Consider the following 17,612-nt stretch of genomic DNA (forward strand, 5'->3'; position numbering starts at 1 on the left):
GTTCCTCTTTTAATTAAATAATGTAATCAATCTGATGTCTATAAAAATTCTAGAAGGAGAAAATTATTGCCATTGGTTAGCAAAAGCCTTCTTAGATTTAATACCTAAAGCATTAAAAGTCAAACTTGGTAAATTGGACTTTATCAAAATTAAAAATGCTTAATCATAAAAAAATCACAAAAATAAAACTCCAAGCCACAAACTGACAGAAAATAATTTTCAAATCATATATACCTTTTATTAAAAAAAAGAGAGACTCAAATCTAGAACATACAAAGAATTCTTACAACTTAATAGGAAGAAAACCCAATATAAAAGTGGGCAAAATTAATAAATACATGAAAAGATTACTAATACTTAATATCATTTATCACTAGAGAAATGCAAATCAAAATCATAGTAAAATGTTACTGTAATAATCAGGTCATATGAGATCCTAAGTTAAATCAGGACAGACACCTCCCCAAAAAGAGGGACAACAAAAAATGGCAAAGATACGAAGCAAAGGAAATCTTGCATGACTGATGGGAAAGTAGCACCAGCAGATCCACTCCTAAGGATTATACCCAAGAGAAAAGAACACATACCCACAGAAAGACTTGTATGTAGGGCCAGATACAATAGTACACACCAATAATCCTAGCACATGTGAAGCTCAAACAAGAGGGTTGAGAGTTCCAGGCCAGGCTGGGCTAATAATGGTTACCCAATGATCTTAAAAATATAAGAAAGCGAAACAGTGGTTAATACCTCTATTCCTAGCTTCACTTCTTAGCAGGCAGAGATCTGATGATTGAGGTTCAAAGCCAGCCCAAGCAAGAAAATCCAAGAGACTCCATCTCTACTTAACCAGCAAAAAACCAGGCCAGGGGAGTTGTAGAGCCCAACCATGAACACTGGGTCTTCAGTTCTTACTCTCTCCTACTGGACATCCCTGTTGTCTTTTGTTTGTTTTGTTGTGAAGCTTGAACTCAGGGCCTCGTTGCTGTTCTTGAGCTTTTTTGCTCAAGGCTATCACTGTACCACTTCGAGCTACAGTTCCACTTCCGATTCTCAGGTTGGTTAATTAGAGATAGTCTCAAACTTTTCTGCCTAGGTTGGCTTTGAACCTCTATCCTCAGATCTCCGGCTTGTGGGTAGCTAGGATTACAGGTATGAGCCACTGATACCTGGCCTACTATTTTGTATGTGTGCCAGTCCTGAGGCTTGAACTCTGGGATTGGATGCTGTCTCTGAGCTTCCGTGCTAGCATTCTACCACTTGAGTTATGGTTCCACTTCCAGCTTTTTTTTTTCTTGTGATTAATTGGAAATAAAAGTCTTTCCTGCTAGGGGCTGGGAATGTGGCTTAGTGGTAGAGTGCTTGCCTAGCATGCATGAAGCCCTGGGTTCGATTCCCCAGTGCCATATAAATAAAAAAGGCCAGAAGTGGCACTGTGGTTAAGTGGTAAAGTTCAGGCCTTTAGCAAAAAAGGCTCAGGGACAGTGGCCCAGACCCTGAGTTCAAGTCTCAGGACTGGCCAAAAAAAAAAAAGAAGTCTTTCCTGCTAGGACTTACTTCCGATCATGATCCTCAGATCTCAGCCTTCTGGGAAGCTAGGATTAGAGGAATGAGCCACCAGCACCTGGCCCATTATCCTTTTTTTTTTTTTTTTTATCGGTCGTGGGGCTTGAACTCTGGGCCTGGGCGTTGTCCCTCAGCTCTTCAGCTCAAGGCGAGCGCTCTACCACTTGAGCTACAGCACCACTTCCGGTTTTTCTGGTGGTTTATTGGAGATAGGAGTCTCACGGTCTTTCCTGCCCTGGCTGGCTTTGAACCGCAATCCTCAGATCTCAGCCTCCTGAGTAGCTAGGATTACAGGCGTGAGCCACCAGCGCCCGGCTTCTTTTTTTTTATGAGTCCTTTACCCCTTGCTTTCCTGTCTTTCCTCTCTCCCTCCATTTTGAAGGGGTCCACTATGGTTTTTCTCTGCTGGTTCATGGATAACTGAGCTGAGCTGGTGGGCCTTTGCAATGCATTAGTCATGGCCACTGTCCCCTCACTGTCTCCAGCCTCTAGAAGCTTTCAGACAGTCTTCGTTTCTCTTCTCCCTTCCCTGTTGGCCTTTCTGTTTTGTTTTGTTGGTACTGGGATTTGAACTCAGGCCCCTGTACTTGCTAGGAAGGCATTCATTCTACCACTTGAGCCACAACCCCTGTTGGCCCCTCTGTTGGCCTTTCTACACCTCCTGACCTCCTTAAGCCTCCCGTACTTTCCTCACCTCACACCTCCCCCAGGACCTCATCCTCCTCACTATGTGACTCCTTTGTTCCCTGGGCCTTCCTGTCAAACCTGATTCTGCCTCTACCCTCACTTCCTGCCCAGTGAACTGCTACGAGGAAGCCTGAGGTCTGAATCCCCTCCCCACCTTCTTCCTCCAGGCCAAAACCCTGTTCTCATACTGCTCCACCCAGCCTGCACTTCATTTCTCCTTTCTATCTCTGCCAATTCCTTTTTAGTAGCCAAGAAGTGATCTCTCGAGGCTCTAGGACCTAAAACCAAAGGAAGCACCTCCCTGGATCAATCCCCTTCAGCAACCAGGCATATTTCCCCCTTATTTTCTTCTGCCCTCCTTAGTACAACCAGAGGTCAGGGTTGGTTTACCCTGGCTGGGTTAGATCCCACCCAGGCCTCTGCTTAGCACTTGGAGGATTTGGTCACCGGTGGTGCAGAATGTCCTATGGCTATCTGCAGCTTGCAGGTGAGCAGTGAGTGGGCAGCTTGGAGAGCTGAGTAGCCCAGGAGGTATAGGTTTCCAGCTCTAAGTCCATGTGGAAAGGCAGGGGCATGGCACAGGATGTCAAAAGCCTGGACTCATTATCCAAGGAGCTTGGACTCATTATCCAAGCATGGTGTTTGCTTATTTGGTCAGCCTGATTGTCCCTGGGGGATAGGTGAGGGTTTCCCTTGGCTTTGCAGTATGCCCACAAAATCACAGGAACTTCAGGTCCTCTGTTATAAAGCATTTCAGGTGTCTTATAAAAAGAGTCTCACCAGCTGAACAGTCTAGCAAGGGTTTACTTTAGTATAGCAGAGTTAAAGTAAGGAGAGATTTAAAAAGAGAGAGAGAAGTATTTCCTGTTCCCCATGCAGGAAATGGAACCTAAAATAGTAGTTCCTATCTGTAGCTTTTATTCTTTCTGAGACAGGAGAATACCTGTCAGTCCAATAAGATACTAATTCTTCAGACAATGGTTTTAGGGGGTAGGATGGGTGAAGCCTAACCAAAGCACAGGTAAACCTTTAGGACTTCCTTTGGCCAGATATATACTTTCATTCTTTCTGTCTCTACCCATTCATGGAGATCTCAGATTTTTTACCATCTCAAAGGAGAAAGATTTGATAATTGTGTGTGTGTGTGTGCGCACATGTGTGCACGCACGCTCATGTGCACGCGCCAGTCTGAGCTCTATCCCTTAGCTTTTTCTGCTGAAGACTGGCACTCTCCCACTTGAGCCACTGCTCCACTTCCAGCTTTTGGTGGTTAATTAGAGATCAGAGTCTCCCAGACTTTCCTTTCCAGGCTGTTTTGAGCTGTAAGCTTGGATCCTCAGATCTCAGCCTTCTGAGTAGCTAGGCTTACAAGGATGAAGAGTCAGTGCCTACCTCAAAGGAGGAAGATTTAGCTGGCCCCTTATATGCCTCATAGTTGTGCAACTCAATATTAAAAAGGAGGTATGCTGGGAGCTTTTTCAATTTGCTTCTTAGTTTTGTTGTTATTGTTGTTGTTGGTTGTGGGGCTTGAGCTCTGGGCCTGGAAGCTGTCCCTTAGCTCTTCAGCTCAAGGCTAACACTCTACCACTTGAGCTACAGTGCCACTTCTGGTTTTCTGAGTGGTTTATTGGAGATGAGAGTCTCATAGACTTCCTGCCTGGGCTGGCTTTGAACCGCAATCCTCAAATCTCAGCCTCCTGAGTAGCTAGGATTACAGGTGTGCTCCACCAACACCCAGAAGGCTGCTGGCCCTTTTGGTAATTGTAGAAAATAATTTCCCGGTTTCCTCTTCTATACCTTGCCTCGGTGCTGATACATGTTTACAACATGGAAGAACCTCAGCAGCCTTAGACTGGGGGCTGGGAAGGTGGCTCAGTGGTAGAGTGCTTGCCTAGCATGCATGAAGCCCTGGGTTCCATTCCTCAGTACCACATAAACAGAAAAAGACGGAAGTGGTGCTGTGGCTCAAGTGGTAGAGTACTAGCCTTGAGTGAAAGAAGTTTGGGGACAGTGTCCAAGACTCTGAGTTCAAGCCTCAGGACTGGTGCAAGTGCACACTCACACACACACACACACACACACACACACACACACACACACAAGCCTTAGACTAAGTAAGTCACAAAAGACCACTGCTGTGGCCAAAATGTCCACATCAAAACCCATGGTAGATCTGAGGAGCATGGTTCAAAGCTACCCAGCGCAGGAAAAGCCCATGAGACTCTTCTCTCCAGTTAACCACAAAGTGTTGGAAGTGGAGCTCTGGCCTAAGTACTAGAGCACTAGCCTTGAGCAAAGGAGCTCAGGGCCAGTGCCCACAACCCCAGTTCAAGCCCCAGTACTGGCACAAAAACAAAGACATGCTGAAGCTGGGCACTGGTGGTTCACACCTGTAATCCTAGTTATTCAAAAGATTAACCTGCAAAGACAAGAGACTCTTAGCTTTCATTAGCCAGCAAAAAGCCAGAAGTGGAAGTGTGGAGCGGAAGTGTGGCTCATGTGGTAGAGTACCACCATCCTTGAGTGAAGAAATTCAAACGTGAATGCAAGGTCCTGAGTTCAAGCTCCAGTAACGGAACACACACAGGGACCCAAACACACAAACATGCTGAGCCTGGTGCAGGTAGCTTATACCTGTAATCCTTGCTACTTTGGAGACTGAGAACAGGAGGATTGTGATACAAGGTCAGAAAGTTAAAAAAAAAAAATCTTGAGCTGGGAAGGTAGCTCAGTAGTATAGCGCTTGCCTTGCATGCATGAGGCCCTGGGTTCAATTCCTTAGCACCACAGCAGCAGAAAAAGCCGGAAATGGCACTGTGGCTTAAGTTGTAGAGCACTGGCCTTCAGCTGAAGAGCTGAGGGACAGCATCTAGGCCTAAAGTTCAGGCCCCATGACCGACCAAAAAAAAAAAAAAAAAATCTATCGATTGATAGATAAATAGATATCTTTAGCTCATGACTGGGTATAGTAATGCACAACCTGTCCTCCCAAACTCTGAGGGAGGCTGAGGTTGAGAGGATATTGGTACCAGCCCAGCCCAGGGATCCATTTCCAAAGAGGGCAGCTGGATGCAGTGGTTCATACCTTGATCCCAGCAACAACAGGAAGCCTAAGTAGTGGGTTCACAGCCCAGGAGTGTGCTCAGGCAGGCAGCGAGACCATTTTCTACATACAAAACAGGGCAAAGGTGTGGCTCAAAAGTAGCAAGCTCAGGCCCCTAAGTTCAAACTCCAATATTTTATCAGAAATTTTGCACCTCTAACTCAACTTTAGTCCTTGTGTTGTAATATAGGAAGAATTCAGGCAAGACATGAGTGCAGTAAGAGTGATTGGAAAGCTGGGCGCCAGTGGCTCACACCTGTAATCCTAGCTATGCTGGAGGCTGAGACCTGAGGATTGCTGTTCCAAGCCAGCCAGGCAGGAGTATCTGAGAGACTCCTATCTCCAATTAACCACCAGAAAACTGGACATGGTGCTGTGGCTCAAAGTGGGAGAGTACTAACCTTGAGCGAAAGAAAAAAAAAATAGCTCAGGGTCACCACCCAGGCCCTGGGTTCAATCCTGCCATGACCAACAACAACAAAAAGATAGGAAAATCTTCGAAAAGGAATATGGAAGAAGCCCCCCTCCTCCCCCAGTGGCTCACTCCTGTAATCCTGGCTACTCAGGAGGCTGACATCTGAGGACTGTGGTTCAAAGTCAGCCTGTGCAGGAAAATCTGTGAAACTCATATCTCCAATAAACCACCAGAAAACTGGAAGGGGCGCTGTGGTTCAAGTGGTAGAGTGCTTACCTTGAGCTGAAGAGCTGAGGGATAGTGCCCAGGCCCAGAGTTCAAGCCCCATGACCAACAAACCAACAAAAAGGAGAAGGAGGAGGAGGAGGGAGGGAGGAGGAGGAGGAAAGAGAGAGAGAAAGAGAGATGCAAGAAAAAGATTTGGTGAATGATGCTGTGGGAAGATGACCCTTCCCCTTCAGCCATCTTCACTGTACAGACATGAGCAGTAGGTTCAAGTAGAGAAACAATTAAGGGCAGGCGATAACGAGATACATAGTTTAAGAGCCTTGGTTCCAGGTTGCCTGGCTGGTCATTACCTCAGTTCTGGTTTACCTTGGTTCCAGAGAAGTTGATATTGTTACTTGAAGACAGCAACTGGTTTCCATGAGGTGATGTCTCCAGCTGCAGAGTGCAATTGATTATGAGAGGAAATTCTGCACTTTGGGGAGTCAGCTGTCTAAAAGGCCCTGCTGTTCCTTAGGAGTTCCTGAGGGGTAGTTTTAGAACTTGTCCTAAGATATTAACAATAGTCTCATCTTTCCTTGAATTGTGTGTGGGTGTGTATGTGGATAAATATCTGTCAATAAAGCTTCACACACAGAAAAGCCCGTCCAGGGAGAGAGAGAATGAGGGAACAGATGACACTGTGCAAAAGGAAATATACTTACTTACCTGACTCATGTAAATGTAACCCCTCTGTATATTACCTCTATAATAACAATAAAGCAAATTAACTTTAAAAAAAAAAAGAAAAAGCCCACCCAGGAGATTTGGGAATCCAAGTTGAATAGTTCTGAAGATATAGTGCATGCTGAGCAGACATGGTGGTTAGCATTCGGTGAGAACACCCTTAGCTCCAGACTTCTGGATAATCAGACAGACCTCTTCCCCCACACTGCTGACTTCTCCCACTTTGACAGATGGTTTTGTGTAGAGGTAAGGAGAATGGGCCAAATGATGCCTAAAACCTCAGCCATAAGAGTCTTACCAACTTTTCTGCCTCAGCTAGGTTCAATCTGTGATTTTCAGATTTCAGCTTCCTAAGTAGCTAGGATTACAGGCGTGAGCCACTGGTGCCTGACCAACCCATATTACACTAACCCCTAACCCTTTCCATCAGTAGAGGAAGCCACTTAACTATTATTGTTGTTGTTGTTGTTAGTTGTGGGGCTTGAATTCTTGGCCTAGGCACTGTACCTGAGCACTCTATCACTTGACACACAGCACCACTTCCACTTTTCTGGTGGTTAACTGGAGATGGGAGTCCTACAGACTTTCCTGCCTGGGCTAGCTTTGAACCGTGATCCTCAGGGCTCAGCCTCCTTAGTAGCTAGGATTACAGGCATGAGCCGCACTCGATAAGGCCACTTAACTTTTATGCTTCATTTGTTACAAATTGGTTACACTTGATTTAGTGAATGAAGTCACTGATAAACGTGATTCATGAGACAAGATCAGTTCTGATTTTTCTGGCCAGATGTGGCTTTCTGTTTCACACTGAATGAGCATCATCTAGAGTTTAGTGTGAAGAGGTCAGCCATTTTTACCCTGTCCATAAGACACCAGTGAACACAGGTGGGCTGTTCATCAAGGGACCCAGCAGATAAGACTCCTCGCAGTGGAGGAAGGTGGGCAAGAACTTCTACTCTTCTCCCACACCCTTCTGAGATGGCTTTTGCCAGGGTAACACATTCCCCAGATATTTCTCAGACCTTCAATACCTGCCACAGCCACTCGGACAGCTGTTCTCCTAGCCTTTCCTCAGGGCTGTCTTCCTTTTCAGGCTTCTTTTTATGTATGGTCCTTAAGTCCTGGACCTGGGGCCACTCCTTCATTTTATGGTATGTCATCCTTACCACTGAGTTGGCGAGACCCTCATTTCCATCTTCCAGCTCTTAGGAACCTCAAGGGGCATTGTAGGCCAGCATTGCTGGCTTGAAAGAGATGAAATAGCTTTTCCTCCCTGTCAGCCCTGAAAGCTGCCCTTCTGCTGGAGAAGGGGGTAGGGACGAAGCTTAGACTTGAGTGTAATGGTGAGGACTGGGAAAGTCCACCTGTGGGAAAGAAGAACATGAGCATCCACATTTGAAACATATCTACTTGCTGATTGCTCGGCAGAGTACGCCTGGGTATCCTCTGCCTTAACCATGAGACCCACTGACATGGCTGGGGAACTTTGGGGGATTGATCAGTGAAAGAGGAATTGACAAATAGGATGACCTTACTTTTTTTTTTTCCTTTTTTTGGTAGTACTAGGATTGAACTCAGTCTCTGCTTTGATAGGGAAGTATTGTAATGCTCAGTCACACTCCAAGCCCTGTACCCTACAGTTTTAAACTTAGTTTGTAGGCCAGGTACTGGTGGCTCACGCCTGTAATCCTAAGTACTCAGGAGACTGAGATCTGAGAATCATGGTTCAAATCCAACCCAGGCAGGAAAGTCTGTAAGACACTTATCTCCAATTAACCACCAGAAAATTGTGGCTCCATGGTAGAGTGCTCTAGCCTTGAGTGAAAAAAGCTCAGGGATGGTGCCCAGTCCCTGAGTTCAAGGCCCATGACTGACAAAAAAAAGTTTAGTTTGTAGATCTGATTTACTTTCCTGTAAAGTATGCAAAGATGCTTTGTGGCACTGGAGATGTCTATCAGTTACCTTTTGTGGTTTAAAGCAATTAAATGATTTAGTTCGCAATCGAGTATTTGCAAACTGCATGATTCTGCTGGGGTGGACATGAAACCTTGGCTGTCAGCTGGCCATCAGTTGGGCTACCAAGAAGATCGGGCTGGGTCCCTGTCACTCAAGAGCAGACCTCAAAAAAAAAAAAAAAAGAGCCACCTCAGCCTATGCACATTATGTGAGGCAGGACTCAAAGAACAAAAATCCGCATGGCCGCTAGGCACTGGGGACTCACGCCTATACTCCTAGCTACTCAAGAGGCTGAGATCTGAGGACTGTGGTTTGAAGCCAGTCAGGGCAGGAAAGTCTGTGAGACTCATCTCTAGTTAAATGCCAAAACGCTGGAACTCCCTCTCTCTCTTCCCCTCTCTCCCTCTCCCCCCCCCCTCTTGGCCCAAGTCAAAATTCAAATGACACTTCTTTTCTTTTCTTTTCTTTTGCCAGTCCTTGAGCTTCTTTTGCTCAAGGCTAGCACTGTACCACTTGAGTCACAGCACCCCTTCCGGCTTTTTCTGCGTATGTGGTACTGAGGAATGGGCCCAGGGCTTCATGCATGCTAAGCAAGCACTCCACCACTAAGCCACATCCCAGCCCAGCACAGGACACTTCATCCATATCCTTTGACCAAAACAAGACATGTCAGATCTGCCAGATCTGAGGATAGAGAAACTGATTCTAGCTCTGCAGGGAGGGAGCTGCAAACGATAATGACCTTTACCTTTATTGTTGTTGATCTATATTCCGCAATGGCTTTGTGCTGTTTGACCTCCTCCCTTTCATTTTAAACTTAAGGGGCTTTTTTTTTTAAACTCTATTTGCCCCAATTTGTAATTATGCTTACCCAATATAAGATTTAGTGTTTCTTTTTTCTTTTCTTCTCTTTTTTTTCTTTCTTTTCTTTCTTTCTTTCTCTTTGTCGATTGTGGGGCTTGAACTCAAGGCCTGGGCACCGTCCCTAAGCTTTTGCATTCAAGACTGGCACCTGAGCCACACCTTTACTTCCAGCTTTTCTAGTGGTTAATTGGAGATGAGAGTCTCAGATAGCCAGGAGCTGGTGGCTCACTCATCTATTCCTAATTATTCAGGAGGCTGAGATGGAAAAGGATCTTGGTTTGAAGCCTAGAGAAAATCCATGAGACTTTTTTATCTCCAATTAACTACCTAAAAACTGGAAGCAGAGCTGTGACTCAAGTAGCCAAGCTCTAGCCTTAAGCAAAAAAATCTCAGGAACAGGGCCCAGGCCCCAAGGTCATGACCCAAGACTAACAACAACAAAGATTCTCACAGACTTTCCTTCCCCTGCCTTGGCTAGTGTTGAAGCTCAATGATCAGATCTCAGTCTCTTGAGTAGCTACAATTACAGCTATGAGCCACCAACTCCTGGATTCCTTTATTGCTTATTTAATTTTATTTCTCACAAGTTAACTCTCCAGTTTATGAGTTATGTGTATTGAAAACCTTTGTCCACTTCAGAACTGGACCTTCATCTTTTTCAACTCTTCCACATGAGTAAATGTCCTTCAGATTGTGTAGTGTTTGTCCCACTTTTAAAGGTACTCCCAGGAAAAACAGTTGAAAAAATGTAAACTACAACTTAAAATAGTATTGAAATTTTATATCCTCCTGATAATATTAAGATAAATTCAGGTAAATTAAAAGACAGATGGACATACCCAGGCATACTCATTGGTGATGCAGTAAGAAGCAGGGTGGGCATTTCTGGGAATTCCTCTATGATTGTCACCTCAATGTTGGGAGCAAGGGGGTAGGAAGCACCCGGATACCAAGCGATGTCAGAGGCAGACGTGTCAGGAGCTATGGCAGCTGGTTCAGCCTCTGGACACCCCGGAAGCCACTAATATGTGCTACAAAGGCTTGTTTTTCTGTAGAGTTTACCATATGAATTTGGAGGCTATCTTCCTTCAGGTCACATTTACCAATAATTTCAGCATAACTTTAAAAGAGAAAAATCAGAACATATAGATCATATAACATATGTGTATATGTTCACATATACATGTGTACATATATACACATGAACATACATATTTAGAATTTTTTACTTCTAGTCTTCGTGTGTGTGTGTGTGTGTGTGTCTGTGTCTGTGTGTGTGTGTGTGTGTGTCTGTCTGTCTGTCTGTCTGTCTTGGGGGCTTAAACTCAGGGCCTGGGAGCTGTCCCTGAGCTAGTGTTCTACTATTTGAGCTACAGCTCCACTTTGAGCTTTTCTGGTAGGTAGAGGTAAGAATCTCACAGACTTTCTTGCCTGGGCTGGCTTTGAACCATGATTCTCAGATATCAGTCTCCTAGGATTATAGGCATGATTATAGGAGATAGAATTATAGGCGTGAGCCATCAGTGCCTGTCTAACTTCCATTCTTTTAAAGTGTTTTTAAAATTAACATACATTAATAGTACAAGAAATGTTCACTGTGGTAATTTCATGGATACATACAGAATATTTTAAAAGTTATTAATTAACTAATTATGTCAGCTGTGGGGCTTGAACTCAGGGCCTAGGCACTGTCTGAGATTTTTGGCTCAAGACTAGTGCTCTACCATTTTGAGCCACAGCACCCTTCCAAGTTTCTATTGGCTAATTGAAGATAAGAGTTTCATGGACTTTCCTGCCCAGGCTGGCTTCAAACCACAATCCTCAGATCTCAGCCTTCTGTGTAGCTAGGATTATTTATTTATTTATTTATTTTTGTCGGTCATGGAGCCTGAACTCTGGGCCTGGGCACTGTCCCTCAGCTCTTCAGCACAAGGCAAGCGCTCTACCACTTGAGCCACAGCACCACTTCTGGCTTTATCTGCTATGTGGTGCTGAGGAATTGAACCCAGGGCCTCATGCATGCAAGGCAACCACTCTACCATGGAGCCACCTTCCCAGCCCCTGAGTAGCTAGGACTATAAGCATGAGCCACCAGCACCTGCCATACAGTATACTTTAAACAGGTTTTTTCTTTTTTGGGGGGAAGGTAGCAGTACTGGGGCTTGAACTCAGTGCTCTCACTTGGGTTTCTTGCTCACAGCTGGGTGCTCTACCAGTTGAGCTACACCTCCACTTGCAGCTTTTTGGTTGGTAGTTGAAGAATCTCACAGGCTTTTTTCTGCCCAGGCTGAGCGGCCAAGTTCTTAAAATGCTTTTGAGTGAGTGTATATGTGTGCGTGTGTGTATGCACACACACACACATTCATGCAAGTTTTTGGGCTTGAACTCCAGGCCTCCATCTCTCTCTGAGCTGTGTTTTGGTTTTGGGGTTTTTTTTGGTCAGTCATAGGGCTTGAACTCTGGGCTTGGGAGGTGTCCCTGTGCTCTTCAGTTCAAGGCGAGTGCTCTACCATCGAGCCACAGCGCCACTTCCAGTTTTCTAGTGGTTTATTGGAGATAAGAGTCTCACGGACTTTCCTGCCCGGGCTGGCTTTGAACTGTGATCCTCAGATCTCAGCCTCTTGAGTAACTAGGATTATAGGGCGTGAGCCACCGGCACCCTGCTCTGAAAGAGCTGTTTTTACTCAAGACTAGCACTCTACCACTTGAGCCCCAGCCCCACCTCCAGCTTTTTTGGTGGTTAATTGGACATAAGAGTTTCTCAGATTTGTCTGCCCCTGCTCACTTTGAACTGTGATCCTCAGATCTCAGCCTCCTAAGTAGCTAGAATTACAGATGTGAGCTGTTGGGGCCTGGTTTAAAGTACTATTTGGTGGAGAGAGGGCAGGGATGCTAGTCCTAAAGCTTGAACTCATTTATGCTTAAGATTTGGCCAAACCTCCACTTTGGGTTTTGTTTTTTCTTTTGGTTGGTCATGGGGCTTGATTCAGGGCCTGGGCGCTGTCCCTGAGCTTTTATGCTTGAGACTAGTGTTCTACCACTTAGAGCCATAGCTCTCCTTCCAGTTTTTTTTGTTTTTTGTTTTATTTTGTTTTGGGGGCTTTTTTGCAGGAAGTGGTGAATTGAAGGTGAGAGTCTCCCAGACTTCCCAGCCTGGGCTGGTTTCAAACTGCAATTTTCAGATCTCAGGCTTCTGAGTAACTAGAGTTATAAATGTGAGCCACCAGTGCCCACCTAAAGTATTTTTTGATAGGGCCAAGTCAAGGAAGGAACTCAGGCATTTTATTTTTCTTTCAGTGTGTAATATACTTTTTAAAAATCTTGAATGGAAGCTGGGCACCAGTGGCTCGTGTCTGTAATCCTAGTTACTCAGGATGCTGAGATCTGAGGATTGTGGTTTGAAGTAGTACTGTGGCTCCAGTGGTAGAGCACTCTCCTTGAGCCAAAAAGAAGCTCAGGGACAACACACAGGGCCAGAGTTTAAGCCCCAAGACCAGCAAAAAAGTAAAAATAAATTTTTAAAAATCTTGAATGGAAAGCTGAGAAACAAGAAGTATCTTTTGTATTCCGGCTTCATGTCATCTCTTCAGTAAATCCTTTTCTCAGGCAGAATGACAATTATTATCTAATGAATAAGGCTATATTGAACATACAGTACTGAGAATCCCACCTTTCTCTTCATAAAGCCAATATTGCTTGAAATAATTGCTAGACTAGTCATCAAACAATGGGATGCCGTGATGTGCCTTTCTGGTGATGGGAAAGAAGGAGAATGGGGAGATGGGGGGAGGGAAAAAGCGGGGAGAAGAAAAGGAAAGGAAGATACAATAAGAGAGTGAAGAGATGATGGGAGACTTGGACTGAGAAGTCCTGGATCAGGAGGATCACAGCTCTGCCTCTTGAGAAGATGAGGTACAATTGTGGCTTACAACCCCCAAAAGTTGCAGATGTGGAGACAGTGCTGAGGCCTGGAGATGAGTGATTTGCAGGTGAGATGGGCATGGTGCATTAAAGCGGTAGAGAAAAGCCCTCATGGAGAGCTGAGGGAGCAAGGGCAGAGCAGAGGAGGCAAGAGAGGAAGAAACATGAGCCGTGGGTCATAGGAGGATGAAAGCAGGAAATGTATGGAGACCGGCTGCTAGGCAGGCCAGCATTCAGATGAACTGGATATGGAGCAGAGGAGACAGTGGTTCTGGAGTTGGTAGAAGATGTGAAGGGCTGAAAGGAGGCTGCTGTCATCTAACAGCGCATTGATTAGGACTCCTTGAGCAGACTGGCTGAGAGGATGGAGGGAGGTGGAGGGACTGTGGTCTGATAATGAGATCATAGGCCTTCTCCAGGCATCAGCGCTGCGGTCAGCAAATTAGCCCAGACCCAGGTAACAGGTGTGGATAGGAAGGAAGAGTGGGTGAAGAGGAAAGAAAGTAGGCTGCTGCCATCGGCGGTTTATATCTGTCACGGTTCATTCTGGGAAGAGGAGCCAGCTACTCTCTGCAGTCATTTCAAGGAACCAGACCTGCTTAGAGGGGAAGGGGCTGGGAAGGTGAACCAGAAGTGTGACACGTACCTCCCCTGTTCTCCTGAGCCCTAGGCAGGGACCAAAGGGAATCTGAAAGTAAGTCCTAGCAGCGTACTTGTGGCTTATGCCTTTAATCCTAGCTACTCAGGACGCTTTGAGCCAAGATCCTCTGAAGACAAATCTGAGAGACTCTCATTTCCAATTCTCCTGCAAAAAGCCAGACACAGAGGTATGGCTCAAGTGATAGAGTACCAGCCTTGAGCAGAAAAGCTAAGCAAAAACTTGAGGCCGGCACTGAGTGCTTGAGCACATGCGCACATGCACACACAATCCAAGTCCAGACTCCAGTAGGATTTGAGGGAGCAGCTACAGCTGCTCTGCTTGTTGGCCAGCAGGACCCGCAGTCAGGAAGATATAGAAGGTGTGGCGCCCAGGAGACCCATCAGTAAACTAGAACATGCCAGAGACTGCTATCCGCCCGAGGCCAACCATGGTGATTTCCTAGGAGAAGCAGCAGTGGCTTCTATGTCACCTTCCCAGGCTCTGCTCAGTTCTCTTTGCACCAGTCCCAATCCCCAGCCACCTAGCCATGGGGACTCAGAATGGCTCCTGGCCTACTTAGCAGGTCAGTGCACACCATTGAGCACAAGGGATTGAGGGCCATTCTCTTAGATACGAAGATGCGAGACAAGACCAAAGCTCAAGATTTTTTGTTGTTTTGTTATTATTATTAAGTACTTGTACAAAGAGGCTTCAATTCCGTAAGTTAGGTTATAAATACAATGTGTCTTTTATCAATGTCACCCCTTCCTTCGTGCTCCCCCACTTTCCCCCTCCTGTCCCTACCCTCAAGTTACGTAGTTCAGTTTTTACATAATGTGCATTGAATATACTGGCTGCATTTGCTCACCCTTCCTCCCTCCATTCCTTTTGTCCTCCCCCTCAAAACATATTTTCTGCTTCCTGGTATTCATCTTGTTAAACAGGTTGTTGGTTGTTAAGAGGAATCACATCCTTGGACTGAAGAGTCCAATGGTTACCATCCTTCAGTGTTTGTGTCTAGGCATAAACCCCCATCTATGTTATTATGTATGTTTGTATTTAGATCCAACTTCCACATGTGAGAGATACATGGGCTCTCTGATACATGGGCCCAACTTACTTAACGTAATTTTTTCTAGGTCCATCCCTTTCCCTGAAAATGGTCTATTATCCTTTCTGATCGACGAATACAATTCCATTGTACATATGTTCCACATGCTCTTGATTCACTCATCGATGTAGAACATCTGCAAAGCTCATTTTTGTTCCCTGGCTCTATTTGTCCTTGGCCAAGAAGGTGTCACTGAAACCTGAGCCTCTGTGCTGTGTGCCTCATGTGCTGTCATCTACTTTCACAGGCATTTTCTCCCTCTATCGTAAGTCAGCGCTACTGTTCTCTATTACTGTAAATCAAGGCCCTGGCAGATCTTAGGCTGATATAAAGCTAGTGACTCTCAAGTCATTGAGTATATCTTTTAGGATGGATGGAGATAACATCCCGTGGTTTAAAAAAAAAAAAGTAAAATAGTTCTGAGAAGTGTGAAACTGTCATCCTTTCTCTAAATGACTTAATCCAGCAGGTGGTTTTTGATCACTGACTTACTCTGTGGGATGTGAACATGAGTGTTTCTCAGGGTCTGTCATACGCTGGGTAGACATCCGCTCTTTCCTTCTGTCCTCATTGTTCTACTACTCATCTGAGAAACTGAGTGGACATGTGACCAAGATGAGGTAACTCAAAGCTGTCACCTCACCCTGGGTTGATAGTTTTATATCCCTCTGTCTCTCTTCAGGGTCAGGTGTGGATCAATGGCTTTAACCTTGGCCGCTATTGGCCAGCACGAGGACCCCAGAAGACCTTATTTGTGCCACAGCACATCCTGACCACGTCAGCACCCAACAACATCACAGTGTTGGAACTGGAGTGGGCACCCTGCAGGATCCACGCCTTGGAACCGTGTATCGTTGAACTGGTGGATGAGCCAGTTATTAGCACAGAGGAGACGGACCAAATCCTAGGCCTGACAGAGAACCACAAGTGATGGTTGAGGCTTCCTGGACATCCCGTCCTGCCCATCCCTCATGAGTTCCCCCGTAGAGCCGACACTCTCTAGAGACTTAGACTGGAAAATAAATGTAGGGTTGTCACTGGAGGTTTCCCTAGAGCCCCACCGTGCCTGACTCCCTCTCTCCCTTGAACTTAAGGGAGATGACAGCGCAGTCACAAACAAATCAGCAAAGAGGGAAGCCTGAAAAAATGTCACTGATTTTGATTTTGGAAGAATCATGTTGTCTTTTTGCTAAATAAAATTTGTACTCAATGGTGTTCCTTTCTTTTGTTTAATGTTGGAGCTGGTATTAAACGGTTCTTGTCTGACTTAAATCATAACTAGACTTGAGTGGGCTGCATAAGCCACTTCACTTGCTGGAGGTTCAAAGAAATCGTAAATGGGCCTGATTTGATCTAGTGGACTGCTGCGTTTCTGATCCTTATTTGACTTGCTCTTGAATTTCTGTGATAACTACCAGGTAACGCCTAATTACATCTCATAGCAATTATGCACGCAACCTGTGTGATCAACTCACCTTGTAGCTAGTATAGTCCATCTGCATGGTAGAATGGTAGCTGACCATGAATATGATGATGCAAGCCAGTAATCCTTGCTATTCAGGAAGCTGAGATCTGAGGATCACAGTTCAAAGCCAACCCTTATGAGACTCTTATTTCCAACTAGCCACCAAAAAGCTGGAAGTAGAGTTGTGACCCAAGTGGTAGAGCCACCAGCACTGAGGGAAAAAGCTAATGGACAGCACCCCAGTACCAATGTACACACACACATACACACACAATAAAATTAAAAAAGAATAAAATTATGATGCAGATGTTCATGCGAAAACACTAGTCTTAAGAACAGTGCAAGCCGGGCGCTGGTGGCTCACGCCTGTAATCCTAGCTACTCAGGAGGCTGAGATCTGAGGATCGCGGTTCAAAGCCAGCCCGGGCAAGAGAGACCGTGAAACTCCTATCTCCAATAAACCACCAGAAAACCGGAAGTGGCGCTGTAGCTCAAGTGGTAGAGCGCTCGCCTTGAGCTGAAGAGCTGAGGGACAGCGCCCAGGCCCAGAGTTCAAGCCCCATGACCGACAAAAAAAAAAAAAGAACAGTGCATATCTGCATACTCACTGTACTATTATATACATGCCAGTGGCAGGCACACATGGGTGTGGGCATGTGTGCATGACATGCCAACAGGGCCATGCTGTTGAATAATGTATATGGAATTGTAGTGCTCCTTTCTTGAGTACTTGTTTATACTATGCACAGCCCTTGAGACCATTATCATATACATATATATCCTGTATATGTGTGTATATGTATGTGATCTATATGATATATATGTGTGATTTGTTTTTCCACTACTGGAGCTGGAACTTGGGTTCTGATGCTTTAACCTGCCTTTTTCCCTCAAGATTGGCACTCTCCCACTTGAGCCACAACGTCACTGGCT

At 45.4% G+C, this 17,612-nt stretch overlaps 1 protein-coding gene across 1 annotated transcript in view; it reads left to right on the forward strand.

The window, feature by feature from the left end:
• The window catches only part of Glb1 (galactosidase beta 1), a 108,993-nt gene extending 92,564 nt beyond the window's left edge, over positions 1-16,429 (forward strand). The window contains exon 16 of the mRNA XM_042666401.1: positions 15,897-16,429. Coding sequence (XP_042522335.1) covers positions 15,897-16,145 — 249 coding nt within the window. The 3' untranslated portion in view covers positions 16,146-16,429. The remainder of the gene's footprint in view (positions 1-15,896) is intronic.
• Positions 16,430-17,612: the final 1,183 nt, after the last annotated feature.

This window comes from Dipodomys spectabilis, unplaced genomic scaffold (assembly GCF_019054845.1).
Source record: "Dipodomys spectabilis isolate Male_0828 unplaced genomic scaffold, ASM1905484v1 ptg000365l, whole genome shotgun sequence".
Lineage (NCBI taxonomy): Eukaryota > Metazoa > Chordata > Mammalia > Rodentia > Heteromyidae > Dipodomys > Dipodomys spectabilis.